The sequence below is a fragment of the Enoplosus armatus genome, chromosome 19 (genome assembly GCF_043641665.1).
Source record: "Enoplosus armatus isolate fEnoArm2 chromosome 19, fEnoArm2.hap1, whole genome shotgun sequence".
In the NCBI taxonomy this organism is placed as follows: domain Eukaryota; kingdom Metazoa; phylum Chordata; class Actinopteri; order Centrarchiformes; family Enoplosidae; genus Enoplosus; species Enoplosus armatus.
This window is the reverse complement of record NC_092198.1, coordinates 11,305,231-11,323,753: the sequence shown is the minus strand read 5'-3', so window position 1 is coordinate 11,323,753 and position 18,523 is coordinate 11,305,231. Positions and strand designations below refer to the sequence as shown.

The 18,523-nt window shown below is 40.7% G+C and overlaps 1 protein-coding gene across 1 annotated transcript; it reads left to right on the top strand.

Annotated features, from left to right (window-relative positions):
- The first annotated feature begins 747 nt into the window (after positions 1-747).
- Positions 748-18,309, top strand: LOC139302622 (low density lipoprotein receptor adapter protein 1). The gene is made up of 8 exons (XM_070926323.1): positions 748-783; positions 2,912-3,024; positions 9,755-9,869; positions 10,284-10,356; positions 10,597-10,743; positions 12,860-12,987; positions 14,325-14,359; positions 18,204-18,309. Exons 1-8 carry the CDS (start codon positions 748-750, stop codon positions 18,307-18,309), a joined length of 753 nt encoding a protein of 250 aa, XP_070782424.1.
- Positions 18,310-18,523: the final 214 nt, after the last annotated feature.

The following is an 18,523-nucleotide window of genomic DNA, read 5'->3' as shown; positions in this document are numbered from 1 at the left end:
CTGATGGCGTGTTTGTGGGGCCTGTGCAACAGTTTTTTTTTTTTAACGTTTTTTTACTATAGAAACTTTAGCTTCTTAACATGTAAGAGATGGTCACTGATGAATAGGATGTAAGATGTATTTAAATGCAAAAAATGTAAGCATAGTGTGGAATGTAAGGCTCACATTTGGATGCTTTCATACACAAAATAAATGATAATACCTTGTGTTTATTCTTCCAGTAGAGTTGGTCTATTATTCTTATCTTTCAATGCAATTTTCAACTTTTAATATGTAATAGACAACATATTGCAGAGGTCCGACAACTCTGTGTGATTATTATATCACACATAAGTTGTGCAAAGTCTGACCGTATATCCACAGCACTGTCTGCTCAGCTGTGATGTTACTCTGCCAACTCTCATGCTGTCTGTGCTGACTGAGTATTGTAAACAGTCTGCTCAGCAAACAATGCAATGAAGACACTGACTTGAAAAGTAATTCTGACAGACTTTTAGATTTATATTTTATGTGACAATAGTTCGGGATTTTTCTCTGGATATCTAGTGAAGCACATTTCACTGCTAAAATCTTCTAATTATGTTTAGCCCTGTCAGAGCATATCTGATTTCCTTATAGACTGTATGAGTCAGAAATGGACCAGGGACTCACCGGTGGCTACAATGCTGCGACTGGGCAGCTGTGCCATGTGCCTAGTCCGGGTTTTGGGCTGGCCCACCAGAGGTGGGCCAGCCCAAAGGAGAGGACATGGCCTCAGCTGCCATTCGCAGAATTGTAGCCACGGTGAGTCACTGGTCCCTTTCTGACTCATACAGTCTTATAATGGAAGTTATATTGACTCTGACATTTTATTATAAGTACTAGCAGTAATAGTACATGTGATTGTAATGGTTCTGGTGTTTAAATTCTGCAGGCAAGCTCAGCACCTTCAATAGCAATGTGAAATTTCAAGAATGACATTGTGAAGATTTCAATTACAGCGATGCTTTTTATAGAAATTCTCCTGTGGATTGGTGAAATTGCAGCCTCAAACTGCAGTGCACATTGTCTGGATAATTTAAAGGGGAATACTAGTTTAGATTTAATCCATGTTATTCTGAAGACCCAGGACAATATTTTGACACGTCTACAGTACTTGGGGTATCACTATCACTACAGACAATGAAAGGGAGGCAGAATTTGAATATAAGATGCCCTTTATGTCAGTAATTCAATCAATCACAGCTCTTTTCTAATGGCCAGAAAACCATTGTGGACGTTGTCCATTTCAGTGTTCAAGGGTCAGTGTGGCCTTTCAAGTTAGCATGCAGGACTAAACGTCCACTCTAAGGAAAAAGTTTGGATGCAAATATTCTGTAAAATATTGGCATGTAGTTATAGTTGGGTCATGTTTACATCAAGGTCAGTATGGCTGAATGGAGACATAAATGCTAATCCAGGATTATGAAGGGTTGCACATGTGCAGCAGTCAAATCAGTGATGTGATGTTTGCTTAACAGCACCGAGCCACACTGGGGATTTCTGAGCACGGTTTTCCACATCAATCCAGAATCCTGTCAATTTTCACAAGACTGCGATTAGACTGTTGGCATGTAAACCAGCGAGTTTGTAGACGTACAAAACCCCCAATTATTTGCATGTTTTTGTGCACACAAACGTAAACATTCTATTCATGTTGCCACTTATTTTTCTTTCATGCTCACACACATGCACACCTTTCTACTGTGAATGTCTAATCTGTTGGAAGGGCTTTCTCTGCAGAAACAAAAGCCTGGCACAGGCTCCCTAATCACAAACCTCCCACTTCTCAATTAAGAGGCTGAACCGAACCTAATGGCGGGATTAAGATTCAATTGATTTACACCAGGACAGAAAAAACATCTCAGTTGTCTCTGTCTGTTCCCTTGGTAACCAATCAACCTGAATGGGATTACTGAATACATTTGTGACTTTTCCATTTGCCACATGCTTCAGTCAGACATGATAAGACAAGACTGAGGGACCGAACATATAGAGAAAGGCTGAACTTGGCGTATCTCAAGCTGACAGATTGGTTTTTGCCTCGTGGCACGACATGAGTAACATGACAGAAGAAAATGTGGTTGTTAGCACTTCCTACGTGAATGAGCTGCCACAGTCAGCCGCAGCACCCTTTCCCTCCCTATTATAATGTCAGTGTCCCATATTGTAAGTGCCGCATGTTTAAGCAGAATGTGTTGTCACAATCTCCAGGGCATTTAGGCTCCTACAGCGAGCAAAGGCACCACTCCTATTGTCCTTCAGAAGTCCTAGTTTTTGTTTAAGCTAAGATCCCCACTCCTTTTCATCCTCAGCTTCTCCTCACTGTTGGCCCTCATTTCACCTCCTGCACAAATGAAAGTATAAATGTGCAGTAAATGATGAAATCGTTTTCTTTTATTTCCCTTCTTTCTTCTTCCACCTCTGTATTCCTCCACTCTACTGATTCTTAACCTGATGTCATTTGGGTGTAAAACTAAACTGCTCTCTTTTGCTGGCTAATTGCATGGTAAGGAGGTCATTGTCATTGTCAACAGGCGCTCTCACAGACCGCAAGCTCAGCACTATGGCCGTATTTTCTGAAACTCCAGATGGAGCAGAGCGGCAGGGCGACTCAGTGGCTGCCAGCCTGACCTCGAGTACTCATTCTGGGCTAGCCCCCCCTCCCCCGTTCTGTCATCTTTTTATAAATTCCCCACATTTCTGGGACAACTCATGCAGGCTGCTTTATTTTGCTTGGCAGCTACTGTTGCATTTGAGGGTTCTTGGTGTTTAATCAGAAGGAAGATCATCTGATATTTATGGCAGAGTGACGGGCAAGCTCTGTCTATACTGTGGCAAGATTTTCTCTATCTGATTTTAATGTGTATGTTTTTATATTTCATATCCACAGGCCAGAGCCAGAGCTAAGAAGTTTCGGAAAGTAACATTGACAGTCTCACCGAAGGGCATCATCATCACAGACACAGAGACTACAGACCTCATAGAAAATGTCTCCATATACAGGTAAATAAAATGTACTGAATTCAAATAGATTTTAAAGAGAAAAACCTGCTCATTGGTTGGGCTCTTTGAGACAAACACCCCAGCATTTGTGCCGTGCCAGGCTTTACTTAGATTCCCATTCAGTACAGGTATTTATAGCCATGCTGCTTGGCTCCATGGACGGCAGTGTCAGTCTGTTCATCTGTCCGTTGTTTAGTCCAAACTGAAACATCTCAACATCTACTGGATGTATTGCCATGAAAGGCTGACATTTGAGGTTTTTAGTGAAACTACCGGATGAATTTGGAACAGACATCCATATCCCTTTCAGGATAAACTGTAATCACTTTTCTGATCCCCTGCCTTTCATCAAGCGCCTGTGTGCTAATTAGCAAATTTTAGCATACTAACACAGTAAACTATACAGCACTATACCTGCTAAACATCTGCATGTTAGTATTGTCATTGTGAGCGTGTTACTTTGAGCATTTAGCTCAAAGCATCGCTGTGCCTAAGTGCAACCTGACACAGCCGATAGCATGGCTAAAGACTCTGAAGATCCTAATTCGAAAAACAAAAAACATTATATCAGAAAATACACAGAGAAGAAGAAGAAAGAGAAAGACGTGAGACAAGCACTTAAGCACTCCAGAGTGTACTGTTCAACACTCTGATTTCCATTCAATGCAAGTATTTTTAGATTGCCATTGTGTCAAGCCATTTACTGTAATGTTCAATAGAAAGCTCATCTAATGTAAAAAGTGTGTGCTTTTACATGTTACAAGTGGCAGTGATCTCTTTCAGGACTACTGGTAATGCTAATTATTGAAGACATCATGCAAAACATTAAGAATTCCATGCAGTGTGTAACTTTAAATGTTCTTATAGTTACCTCAAAAATTAAATGCCAGACTTTATAAGAATGGGTGAGCAACATGACAAGATACATAATCACTTAACATGGGTTTATTGAATGGATGGCTCATGAACTAAATTATTTCTTTTTTTAAATTTGTTTTATTAAACTGCTCTTCACCAGTGCCTTACAGTGCTGGTAATCCTTCAAGTTGAGTCCTAAAAACAAAGAAGTGGCTTCATCCGGTACATGAAGACATTGATATCCTCTATCTAGGTCACTTTCCCTTCTGCCCATAGCTTGGGCTCCTTTTGCAGGATTAAACTAAGCAGCTCTCTGTTCAGAGCTGTTGTGAGTCTCATGTTTGATCAATTCACTCGGAAAACCAATAATGGGAGGGCAGGAGGGGGTCGCTGGGGGTGTCTGTTACTGTCTCTCTGTGTCAATGAAAGATAACCTCTTTCAGCACCATGCTAAGTTTCATTCTACCAAACTAGTGTGGATTGTGATATGTTTGGCTGGCTGCCCCTCTCTGGAAAGCATCCTGTAATATAGACTGGGCCTCGTGTCATTGAGGATTACAGTCTAAATATCATGGACCTGGACTGTGATTACAGAATAGGCTGTGATAAAGACGGGGGGTGTGTGTGTGTGTGTGTGTATATGTGTGTGTCTGTGTGTGGATACATGTGCGTGTATGTGCGCACGCACAGGTCTGCATCCCCTTCTGATCCACCTTATCAGCGGTAACAGACCACAGGCCAGGGGAATCAGCCTCGTCTTTGATCTCCTCCTCTTCTCTCCTTATCTTTCCCCTCCTCTCCTTCCCCCTTTCATTTTCACCGCCTATAAAGAAATCTTTCTTCTCTGCTCATATTAACATAAACAGAGCTTTGAACGCAGGAATACCCACAACTAATTGCCCACTTTGAAACTTGCGCTGCCAGTCTTTGCCAATACTCCCGAGTAATGATACAGGAGAGATCGAGGGGCCACATGCAGAGCTTGGGTTCACTGAGGAGTGATTTATCCCCTTTATGAGACCCCACCCCCACCTCCTCCTCCTTACAACCCCTTTCCCCCTTTCCCCCTCCCTTCTTGTGTCTTATTTTAGTTGCACATAATCCATTTATTGGCCAAGAAAGCAAGTGAAGGGTGAAGGAAAGTGGAGTGTAGATGTGAGAGAATGGATCAAATCAGACTGTTTATTGTGCACAACAAATATGGGAATATAGCGTTAGATACACAAGGTGTGTGTGTGTGTGTGTGTGTGTGTGTGTGTGTGTGTGTGTGTGTGTGTGTGTGTGTGTGTGTGTGTGTGTGTGTGTGTGTGTGTGCACATATGTCCACGCATGGATGGACATATGAGCATTTAAGTATGCACTTCACACAGTGAGTGTGTATGTAAATGTGTGTGTTTGTTGAGTTAATTGTGCATTCACACTTTCTGGAAGTCGGGCTGTTTCCCTGAGGGGAAGCTTAGTGGGGGATCGAAAACAGACAGGATGGCATTGTGCATTGCGTTGGAAACAGGATCCTCGCAGCCATGACCCTCCCACCTCATCCACCCACGCCCACCCACACACATACCCTCACCCACCCACACACAAACAATGAAATATCATCCTTTATCCGTGTTTTTTAAGTTTTCAGTTTTACACCCTGATATTGAATTCAGCAGCCCTGACACTTTACAGTGCGTCTAATTTACAGCATCTGACTCTCAATTACTTGATCTTCCAACATGAGCGAGTCTGCCTTGTAGCGCTGCTGTAGGTCTTAGCAAAAAAATAAATAAATGCAGAAGCACCTAAAACCAGAAGGTGCTGTTATTACACTTTTGTACAAATTAAACAAACAAAATAGAACATGTTAATTAGTGAGCTTCAAAGTTGCTGGTAGCTGTATTTTGTTAACTTTGGAGCAAGCCAGGCTAGCTGTTTCCCCCGTTTCCATTCTTTATGCTAAGCTAAGCTAACTGTCTCTTGGCACTAGCTCTATATTTAATCCATAAACTTGAGAGTGTTATCAATCTTCTCATCTAACTCACTCTAAAGGTAATAAGTGTAGTTCCCAAAATGCCAAATAATTATTTTAAAACAGAATACATTGGATCAGAAAAAAATAAAAACTCTATTATACCAAATACAAATCTTTACATGTCATAGCTGTGTGAAACAAAACAGTGTACTCGTTATTCATACACAGATTTGCCATTTACTGGATCAGTAGACGAGTGGCTTGTTTGATTTTCAGTATTGACGGGCTTTTATGTAGAATACGGTATAAACCTTCATTCAGGTATCGAAAACAGCGTACAGGCCGTGATACTTGCACCTCCCAATGAGCAGAACATTGTGAGGTGTTGCCCTTCCACTGGTGTTACTGATTCATATTCTGATAGGAGCTCTCCGAAGCCGACCAGCATATCAATCAGCAAAACATACAGAGAAGGAGAGCTGGAACTGTACCTGACACTGACATCGGGTTCTGACATATCATTACATTTGTGAGATACAGGAAGTGCCTGTGTTTCAACATTCATGAAAATATTTTGCCTTTTTCTGTTTGTTTGACAATTTGCTTTGCAAAAAAATGTTTGACTGCTTCCCTGCAGCAAAAGCAAAGTGCCGTTTTTCATTATTGTATTATAATGCATTATATGTCGGGTAGAAAGTTGAACAAAAGTACTTCATTGTTGTGTTAAACAGCATACCTGCTTTATTCAGTGTATATAGAGAATTTGAGGCTTTGATGTATGAAGTTCTACTCAGGCTTTGTACTGTTAATATTTAAATATTTCCATTGATATTCCCTCTCTGCTGCACGAACACCGGTGCTCCACACAGTGAGGAGATCAAAGGCTTGCGGTCCGCAGAGCCCCTTTGGAGATATGATGCAGACTGACAGCTCAGCTTCTGTTGTTCAAGCTTAGTGGAAAAACTCTGCCGTGGTGTCAATTATTCTTTTTTTCTGTTGTTGTTTCATGCTGAAGGCTTATTTGGTGAATCTGATCCATTGTGTGGCACATTGGTGCCAGTAATTAAAAGGTTTGTCCTTGTACCAGTTGTCTTATGATGAGTGAAATCTGCATGCAGAAGGATTTTTAAAAGACCTTTGTTCACTACTCACACATTCATCACACTCCATAGAAGGTACTGTCAATCGAAGAGGAAGTGTGTGTTTGCAGAAAAGATGAAATCTTAAATGTGTATTCATTCCAATGAGACGTCTTTGTTTAGAGGTTCACATTATTGTTACATGAATGCCATATTATAATGAACGCTTTTCTCTGTATGATACATTCATATGTGTGAAACTCTTGCTGTTGATAACAGGAGATGGGATGCAAATGTCATAATTTCCATATTGTTCACCATCTATGTGTAATTTTGTACACACATGTTCTTGCTGACACTCTTATTTGGGGACATAGACTAGTCAGATTGTATGTGCACTGACCTATTTGTTCATGTTGCTGATGCTTACAGCTGGATGTTCTGGGTAATCTAACAATATATTGTGGACAATGAACAGCATTTCTTGTTGAATGCATTTGCAAAACTCTGTCTCAGAACTTCTGGGTATCTCTCTACTGCAATATGTGGTAAGAGAGAGGAGCCTGCTGAGATCCAGGCGTCTTCATCTGACTGTCCATGGTGATTTAGAACCTCTGTGGAACCTTTATTTAAACTCTGCAGAATGTGCTCAGGGTGGGAGCTTTAATTAAAACTGTGATAAGTTATAAAAAGAAAGTCAAAACCAAAATCAAATCAGTGGCAGCTTTTAGATAACCTTTATTTTATAGGCTTTCTGTTTTATATTGTCTTCCTAAAGCATTGATGCCCTAAATGACAAGGACACAACTACAGTTACTGATTAAATTACTATTGATGGTACTGCTACTGTTATACTGCTGCCAAAGCAATAGTATGCATCATTGTACTGTATATAATGCATTACTTTATTTTCATTAATAATTTATAAAGTTATTAATGTTATTGAAAAACAAATTTAAATTCAGAGAGGGCACTCACAACAAGATGCAAATCTATGGAGGCTTCAACTATACAAGTGCACAGAAGTGAAATTCAGGTTGCGCAGACTATTATAGGTAGAAAGTAGATAATATCTCAATAAGATGATAATTAAGTTTATATTGAGCAGTTACATCACACTTGTTTTCCCAACTTAAATAGGTCAACCCTTTCAACTTTTTCTCTGCTCATTTTTCTGCAATTAAGGCCCAAATATAAGTTCGAGCACAGGGGAGAGGGGGGGGGGGGATACAGAGTGGGGCGTCCTGGGCATTGCAATGTGGGTCATGCAGCAGTGGTGCAAGCCAGCAAAACAATCCGAGAGGGGAATCTGAGGTCTGGTGATTTCATACTTGTTGTTTGATCGAATAAATTACTTAATTTTTAGTGCACCCATTTTTTTTTAATTGGGGCTGTCAGCTGCAGATCCCTTTTGTATACAGTGTACAAGTTACTGTAATGACGGCAGATTACATAGAGATCCACACACCACTGAGTGTGGTCACTGATGATGTTGACATGCGTGCAGAGACCCTGAGTAACCCTAACCCTGAGTCTAATTGAGTTAGGATGATTTGATTTGTTCTATTCAGGGAAAAATAACAACTTCGACCCGCACAGCAGCTTTCTATATCAGGCATAATGAGAGTAAAAACACCCAATCTTGTCCTTGTGCTGCTTGTAACAAAGGTTGTATGTTTAATTATAGTGATAAAGGTCAAGTGCATCACTCACTGTGGCTCATTTACACATCAACAAACATGATGCGCACTGCCGGTTCAGGTAACAACCTCAGATAGACATACAGGGTGACTCGGGATCGATACTGCTTCTAATAGCCTGCATAAAATCCAAACAAATCTATTGGCTTTGTATCCGTCGCTGCAGTAAACCCGTACAAGCTGTTGTGGAGGAGCGAAATGGCTTGGTGAACTTGGTCTAGATTGGTTTTAGATAACCATTGAAAATAACCAGCCATGGCTGTCACTGGATTTGCAGACAGTTGTGATTTTTTGAAAACCAGATATTAGATCCAGGAGAGAGCCAGTGTGACTGTTGGGAATGTGGTCTCAAGTGCAATGTAGTCACGGCGGAGTTCAATTTGTAATCCGAGACTTTCCATATCGCACTGACAGTAGAAATTCAGACACTGCAACAGAAGCCACAAGATATTACGTAACCGTCAGGGAGGTTATTTATCAGAAATGAAACGCTGAGGAATAGCATTACCTGTTACCTGAATACAGTGAAAGGTCGTCCCTGTACCTCCATTGTCGTAACACTTACCTGAGAATTTAAGCGTCAACTGACCATCTGAGCACGGAAAACTTTGAATCCACAAAGCAAATATTGTGCCACCATTTGAGTTGATTTTTGCATAAAACACATTGTGTTTTGAAAACATGAAGTACTGAAGAGCTTCAAGCATCTCTCATGGATGTCACTGCCGCTCGTGTGTCCTCCTGCTCCACCGTTCCCAGCTGAGGGACTTAATCAGCATAATATTCATAACCACCTCTCTCATCCTGCTATGATTGGTTTGCTTATGCATATGCAAAAGGTTGAGCGCAAAGGCGAAGTTATGGCCTAAATTGACATGTACGCAGCGTAGCTTACCTTGATGTATGAGGTTTGATTAAGAGCGCAGGCTAGCGGCTAATGCACTGAGCTGTTCTGCATGTGAGTCCTGTGATTAAAAAGGATGTTTGCCTTAAGACATTCACGTCACAAATTGGTTCCTGTCTGCTGCAATTGCTCATTTATCATCATAACTGCACTTATGTGTCAGAGGGATTGATAGTGTTGGTAAGCTGGGATAATGTGTGTTTGTTTTTTTCCCCTCTCTCTTCTCCTCCAGAATCTCGTACTGCACAGCAGATAAAACTCAGGATAAGGTCTTTGCGTATGTCTCTCAGAGTCAGTTCAATGAGACCCTGGAGTGCCATGCATTTCTCTGCCAAAAGAAGAAGATTGTAAGTGTGCAACACGAGTGATTTTATTGCATTTACCTCAACTTTATATCTGTATTTATCTTGATATATGGAATAAATGCTCTTGGGTTGTAGCAGGTCATGAGGTCAGTTTGTTTGGGGACTGAGTAATAGAGTGATCTGCACTTGAGGCAGCACGTAGCATGAATGTAGATGGTGTGTGGCTCCATCTTGTGGCCGGCCAGCTCACAGCTCACTAGTCTGTTCTGTGTCCTGTTAATCCAGCCTACTTTGAGAAATCAATAAGATTAGATCACAGTAGATGGATGAATAATCAGACTAAAGATGTTAAAGCAAAACATTTTCTTGATCACCAAATTTAATCACAGCTCTCCATGATGTCACTCTTTATATTTCAATACTGTGTTATTCTTCCCCCTTGTCTTTTCTCTCCAGGCTCAGGCTGTGACATTAACGGTAGCCCAGGCCTTTAAAGTAGCCCTCGATCTTTGGGAGATTGCTCAGGAAGGTGAGTTCTCTGAACAAAGGGGAAAAGGTGACATCGAGACAGTTCAGTGAAAGGTTTTCATCTTGAACTATTTAGAACAAAAACACGAGTAAGGAAAGGCTGTAATGAGGCCAGTCCGTGACTACTCTAACTGGGAATACATTTGGTTTTCAAGTCAAGTTGGGAGGACAGTAATTAAATATGTTTAACAACCAAAAGAACATTGAACCTACAGTTTTCTGTGTTTTTCTCTGCCTGCAGACAAAACCAAGAAGGCCAGGACCTGCTGTTCTTGTGCAGCAAGCAACGGGCAGACAGAGACAGCCGACACTCAGTGTGTTCCAGCAGGTGACTTCATTGCGTTTGTCTCTGCACATCAAACTGAGTTCAACAGCGACGACAAGAGACGTGATTTTATTAGTAAAAGGTTGCACAATTAAACTGAACCAGTTTCCAAGTTAAGATGGCAACACACAATTAAACGGACCATATCATTCTTTAGGTGATTTGAGGGACATTTTGGGAAATACTCTTCTTTGCTTTCTTGCAGAGCTATAGATCGAAACCACTCTGAAGTTAAAAAATCAATCTAAAGTTCACTTATTAACAACTCATCACATAACCCCCCTGTAAAGCCACAGTGTTTTGTTATCTACAGTTCAGTTCTTATTTACTGCACAGACATGACAGTGGTATCAGTCTTCTCATCGAATTCTCAGCAAGAAAGGTTATAAGCTTATTTCCCAAAATGTCTAACTATTTTGTTAAAACTCTTGGAAATGGATTTCCGTTTACAAACAATCAGGAGTGCACTTACTGCAGTGGGGTAGAAAACCCATCGGTACAGTCGCTGATATATTGACTTTCAGTGTTTAGAACTAAAACAACTTGCTGAAAACCAGTAAAACTACTTTTTAGATGTGAATTTGTATGCGACATTCGTCCTCGCATTTCCACACATCACACTATGATAGACATGTGTCTTCTAGCTAGCTAACGTGACACATATATAACGTTACCAGTGCAAGAAGAAGTGATAACGTGAACACAGACTACACAAAGTTAACTCTACAGGCAGAAAGAAAGTACGTGTGTGTGTCCCAAACCATGTCAGTGGGCAGCACGGGTTAAAAGCATTTAGCAGCTGTAAAATGTGAGATAGTGTGAGCTGTCTGACCTTTTTAAAGCAGGCGTTTCTTCTGTAGCATGTTCTGTGGAAAACTATCCACTGCCTTCCACTGCTTTGCACCATATAAAACACAAGGCTCTGATCTCTAGAGCCAACAGCTAGTTATCACACTGAGCTAATTGGGAGGTATGCTTTTTGTGATAATGGACATTTTCCACAGATTTGTGCAGTTTAAGGCACAAAAACAACTTCACATGTTGATCTCCTTATAAGCTTGGAAACCCTAAGGATTAACTAACTAAGGATATTTTTTAACTTTGATTGTTTCTCATTTAGTTCTAAATATTTAATGTCCTAGAGAAATATTTCACATCAAGTTTTCAGAGACTTCAATATTTATTGGTAGGTTTTTGTTGCTGCAGAGCTTGATGATACAGCTGTAACTGGCCTGGAAGAATTTCGGTGTTGTAATTCTAGGAGAGCGAGGATAAAGATTATGTAATCTCATAATGTATAAGGCGGGAGAGAAAGAAACCGCCTGTCGCTTAAGAGATTACAATGATGTGATTACTACTGTAAAAATGACAACTGTAAGATGTTGCAGCCACTGAAATGAGACAGTAATTAGATACAGATTTAGAGTAAGTACTTGCATCCTCGCAGGACCTGATTCCTCCAGACTTGTTTCATAATCCTCACAAACAGTTTCCAGAGAACACCATTAAGTGGCATAATGACTTTAAATGACCTTTCCACCTCTAGTGTGCACACAACAGTGAGACTTGTAATTTTGTAGTTTGACACTGCAGCCTCTCACACACACATTAAACTGACGTCAATCACTTCTCATATACATGGAGGACAAATCACCTAATTATACGCCATCCATTAGTCATTCAGGGGAGCAGCAGATTTTAAGTACTTTCCAATGGCCGTGACATTTATAGGTCAAAGTGTTTTCCACTCTTCGGGGGGTCAAAGGGTCTGCAAAACGAGACTTAATCATCCATTCGGTTTGTTGGTAGTTAAGAGCCGGCTTTTCGAGCTTCTTTCAATTAAAATGTGCTCCGCTGCCAGCGGTAGTGGCCCGAGGACAGAGAGAAAATGTGATGTGAAAGCCTCGAGGACCTCGGGAGTAACTCGGCACAGAGAGACGTATGAAAGTTTTACAGAGATGATTTAAATTCTGCCAGTTGAGTTGATGTTTCACTGCAGAGTTAAAGAGACAAAAAAGCTGACGAGTCTGTCCTTATCTCTTCTCTGTTTTGTGTCTGGATGTGTCCCATCCTTTTCCTATTTTCTGTCTCCCTCCGTCTCACCTCCATGTTTACTTCCCTCTGCCCTTTCACTTTATTACCCCGTCACCTTCTTGTCCCCACCTTCCGTCTCCCTCAGACCCAGAGGCACACAAGCCCGCTGGGATGGAGGAGAAGCTCCGGAGGCCCTTCTTCTCTGCTTCACTCAGCTCGCCCTCACCTCGTAGTAACCCCACTCGACGGCGACCAATCAAACACGACTCCTGGGTAGGTCACACCATCTGCCTCCAAACTGCTGATCGGTCTGAAAAATGCTGGTTAAATCAGTTTTATGCTTAGGTGACTATCTACGATAAGCTGTGTATTTAGAGGTGCACTGATCCAACTTCTTCTCTCCTGATACAGAATTCCTAGACAGCAACTTTTTTCCTAAAATCTATACAACTCACTGCATAGATCTCATTAAGTAATTAACTTGAGGCCATCAACGTTTTCACATCAGCTTGATAAGACCAGTATTTGTCACATCCCTAGTATTTTTTTAATATTTTGTAAATCACACCGCCATTTTGTTTTCTTTCAAGAAGAGATTATAAAAAGCAAACTGTATATTAAGTGAGGTTTTAAATAGATATTTAATATAGACCTTGTGCTGGGTTTGTAGTATGAATACCAAAGTAGGGGGTTACCCATGTAGAGAGCAGTGTGTCCATTGCAAATAAAACAATTGACATTTTCCCTCAGTAGCTTTCCTGTCGTTTAAAAGGTGATTCTTTTCTATGTACACCAGTAATTTTTTCTCTATAATTGGAGCAGTTACACGTAGTTGTTGTAAATCATTTTAAACGTTCACGCTGCAGAGGCTCGTCAGTCACCACCCTGGTGTTCACTTACAGGTTCTCAACACTAGGTGACACCATATTCATTAGAATGATCTTTCCTACAGATAAATTCACAAATTCGTCTATGTACATTGTTTTCCCTGATAGGATTTTTCTTTCATTTGGAGAAATTCTGCTTTAATGGAGTCAGATTTCATCAGATAGTCCAATTTGATCTTTAATACTCTCCTCTCTTACTGTTGACTCGGTTGTGTAGTGTATAATCCTTCCACGTTTTCCTCACATGGGGTTACATTTAATATTATTTTCAGTGTAAATTGGACAGAATCATTTTTATTTTATCCCATCTATTAGTAAATCATAAATATCTATCATATCTATCATAAATTGGAACTATGCAAGGCGATTTTAGATTGGTCGTATCATTTGCTTTCCCAAAGACTAGTGCAGGGAAAGTAAGGCCAAAATGTATGTATTCCTCATCCATATGTTTCCAGACTTCCACCTTATATAAGTCATGTAATATTACCATATGAATATTCATTTTTTGGCATTAGATCTCAAAAAACATCAAAAATATGCATTATGCAGTATTTGAGTCTTCAGCACATTAATTCATTTTTGTGTCACTTGGATAAAATAAGTTACGACAAACGGCTGACTCAGCGAAGAGGCACAGGAGCTTGAAAGCACAGAAGCAGCAGGATTGTAATTTGAAGTAATTTATGTGTGTATTGATTCATATTGTTTGTGTCCCAACAGGACGTGGAGGATGGACTCGATGATGCGTTCTCAAGGTAACCTTTGCATATAACACAGGGGATGTGTTCTTTAATTTGTGGAAGGAGATGGGATTGTTCTTGCTCACAAAATACTTAAATGTTCTCCCCAGACAACCACATTTATGCAAACATTTTTTTTTAAGTTAATTCCAATTCTAAACAGAAACAGTTCACCTTTTGAATGCTGCCGAGCAATTTTCGCAGATGACAGTTGCGCTGAGTGTGATGGTCAGCTGTCAGTAACCTTTCAGACTCTTTTAAATAAGAAAACCTTCATTTGACACATTGACTGGCACAGATTTTTATTGAAATTCACACACACACACACACACACAGACATGCAATAGTCTCCATTTCTCAGGTAACTTTATGCAAAAAGATGACATTGCAGCCATGGCAATGACCTGATGTAGAAAGGATGCATGAAAACAACTGTCTCAAGGTCACAGGGGTGTACACAGTATCATCATTGACTGGTGAGGTGTTTGAAATGATGACAACTTTTAGAGATTTAGAAAGATATTATAACATAGATTCAATGCTCTGCTGTTAGCAATGCTCACCCAATTATAGACCTTAATTAAGTTTGGTGCTAATTTATTTTAGCTGTCATACCTGTAGCATTAGCCTGGAGCTAAAGAAGCTTTGACGTTTGTTATGATAGAGTAGGCCATTCACTTTACTGATGATCATTACAAGCACTTTTTAAAGCAGTTAATTAGTTTGATTTGAGTATATACCATATTATATATCACTGTAAAATAATGCATGTGAGTATGCTATTGCAAGCTCGTGTTAAACACTGAGCTGATTGCCTACAGAAACCATGTGTAACTAGTCTGAACTCCTGCGAGGTCACTGCTCCATTGCGGACAATAGAAATGACTATCGCTTCCTCTCCTGTCAACATGATCGCCCACCTCTCCTGACAGAGCTGTCACAGTGACTGAAGCCAGCAAGGGCGCTCCACAGTGCACCAGCACTTTGTCACCGAACCAGGATTACAATGCAACACTTTTTATTTTCTTTGAGAGTGTGGCAGTGTGTGAAATTGTAATTTAACGGCTGTGGGATGCCTGCAGAGAGACTAAAATGGGAGTCTCGCAGGTGAAACGTGAGACTTGACAGGTATGACAAACTCTCACATGGACGCGCTCACTCTCATGCACTCGGCTCACAAAGGTGTGATGGAAGTAACCCTTATTCTGCATTATCACTGGGCTGATATACTTTCACACTTGCAACATCATGCCCGTGGTCCCTCAGACACACTCTTACCCAAACTTAAAACCCATCAAAATTCTTTGATCATGCCTCTCCATGCACAACGAACTGTTAGGAATGTAGGCCAGCGAGAGTCTGAGCCCTCCGCATGGCTTTTCATTTCATCATATAACCAGCTGATATGTGTGTATGTGTCCTGCAGTGCTGTATTCCCCCTCCATAAAGAGAGAGGAGCAGCAGAGGGATGGTGCCCCGCACATTAAAGAGATCGCAACTCATTAAGTTGTGTTGCCTGCGGCTAATAGATCTGTTTGTTGTGTGTTTGTAGCATAAAACACTTTGGTTAAAACAAATGGGTGAATGAGAGGCAGAGATTCTGTGTGGAAGCTGGCTGGGTGTGGAGGGAGATCAGAAGAGGAAGGCAGGTCATTACTGACGCTGTTTATAGCAGGGACGAGGAAATACTGACCTCAAGTGTGGAGGGAACACTTAAAATCTGACATCCTAGAGGAAATGCTAGGATTTTTGGGAGTGTTAGAGCAGATCTCCACTGCAGAGGTCGGCAAGGATGTCAGGCTGTGTTGTGGCGGTGCATGAATGGTGGATAACTGTCTTGAAACACAGAAGACTCTGGATCGCATTGAGTTGTCACGGCTGTCGCAACTCTTCACTGTTACACAAGAGCTTTTAGTCAGCAGAGAAGGGTTGTGGTTTCTGTCTTTAGGCACCTTTCTGAATGTTTAAGGATCACACTTTTGAGTGTGGTGGCCCTGAAAGCTTAATGCACTGCAAATAGTCAAAACTCAAGCAAATGAAGGAAACACCAATTTGACAACACATTGAGCATTGAGGAGAAACAACCAAATAGAGTACATAAACGCGCTGTGCGACTTGCAGTGTTTCTGTATTTAGTTTTGAATGGGGTGTCATGGTTTGAAAAAATTTGGGGACTTTTGCTCAAGCCAAAGCATTAGATTTTGGTCTGATCACAAAGCAGTCGGTCAACGTTTTTGATTCTGATCACGGGGGCTCGCTTATCTTGTCTACATTTTGTTCCCTGGCCGCCAGCTGTGAACTGTTTGGTCCTCAACAGCTCGGTCCTTGTAAGAGCTATATGTAGCTTATAACATTGGATGGATGGAATTTTTGAATTATTTGGTGACTAGTTGACACACATATACACACACGCACACATTAAGAAATTTTGAGTTTTTATCCTTAATGTTTGGTGTTTAGTTTTAGCCTCTTTTAAGAGATAGTGTGTGAATTTAAAGATGGCATTTGGGGATCAGTGTGTTGGTCTCTGGGTTGGCAGTTCATTTTAAACCAATTTATTCCACTTGTGTGAAAGTAGCTGTCCAGGGGTTGCTAGCAGAGCTTTATAGTCTTCTAACTTGCAGCCAAACCAACTTCAGTAGAATCATTTCTAATTAACTGTAACAGCGCAGGTCAGGGTTTAGGCCTCTGTGAAAAATCCAATTGTTAGAAGAGTAGATGGTTATTCAAGTGGAGGCTTGGTGGTCACAACCAGGGCAATTGGTGGTCACAACTAGTGACATCAACTTCAGTTCAAATGGGTTTAATTAAATGGTTTGATTTGTATTTAAGATTTCTTAAATGAATGGTGACCTTGGAGTTGAAATGAAGATTATGTAACAGCTGGCTTTTTTTTTTTACTGAGGAACTTGAATAATTTAATCTAAATGTGATGAGTTCTTTTTTTTTGTTGTAATTTTAAGTGTCTTTGAGTGTTTCTGTATTTTATGCATGGTGGAGCGGGGATAGCACATGCCGCTGTGCATGTACACTTCTGTGAACTGTCTGAGTGTTTTTACATATCTTAACCTTTACTGTTGAGTCACGTGGTCATGATTTCCTCTGTCTTCTACCTGGCATGCAGCAACATGGAAGTAGAAGACATGGACACCGGTAAGAGTTATGTACATGGTTGGTACTGCATGTTGCATGAGGCCTTACATTTAGAATACCACTCATTTGTGTTCTCATCCTGAAACTACTGTCATCTGCACATTCGTGACTCCCCCTGTACAGGAAAAGTTCAAGCTATTTAGCCTGTTGATTACTTATCTGGCGCATAAACAAAGCAGGCCAGATTCTGTAGTTGCAGAAAGATTCCTATCTTTAGCTCAACTATTGATGAGCTATTTTTAGGAATGTGAGTTGTGGGGGCTCAGTTGGGTCTTTAGTTGTCTAAAAATGAATGTTTTAATGGTGAAATGGCTGCTTTTAATGAACAAAAATATATAGAAATTCTTACCTTAGTTAAATTGTAAGAAAAACAGTGCTAAGGTTATTCATCAGCTGTCATCATAGCTTGCCTTTATTCAGTCATCGTACATTATAGACATGATAGTCTTATCATTTCCTTTTTTTCATTACAAATGGAAATATGAATCAACTTATGTGTTCCATTGATGCACTTGGTACATTTGCCCTCCCACTCGTTTCCTGTCATTCAACATCCTCTGTGCACCATTGATGCATTTGATCCTTTCTCCTCTCAGTTTTTAACCTTTCCACATCCCGTGTACCCAGTTGATGAATGAATATTTACCGCCTCAGACCTCTGTAGCAGTATTACTCCTCTCTCTTGCTCTCTTTCTGTCTCTGTCAGACTGGCCGAGTCCCGCTCCGAACCCGTCTCTGACGATGCAGCTCTGAGTCCCCATGAGGTCTCCAATGAGAATCTGTTGTTTATCAGCATCAATGAGTTTGAATAACACACAGCGGCAATAGCTGCCCGATTTACAGCAGCACGGAAATTAGACAGAAATCATACCACGGTCCCCAAGACCAACAAAAACCACAAAACGGCACACATCACTTGAACAGATGGCATATCACGCTTTCCAGTGACAACCTGAACCAGAGAGGCTGTGTTTGATATTCTGAGGCTGCTACAGAGAAGCCAGAATGAATAACCTGATTTTATAA

What these genes read in the sequence shown, in the direction of transcription:
- LOC139302622 (XM_070926323.1), top strand. Translation starts at nt 748, where the DNA reads ATGGCCTCAGCTGCCATTCGCAGAATTGTAGCCACG. An exon ending in GAAAATGTCTCCATATACAG is followed by an intron (nt 3,025 to 9,754) that starts GTAAATAAAATG and finishes CTTCTCCTCCAG; the next exon opens with AATCTCGTACTGCACAGCAG. An exon ending in CAACAGCGACGACAAGAGAC is followed by an intron (nt 10,744 to 12,859) that starts GTGATTTTATTA and finishes CGTCTCCCTCAG; the next exon opens with ACCCAGAGGCACACAAGCCC.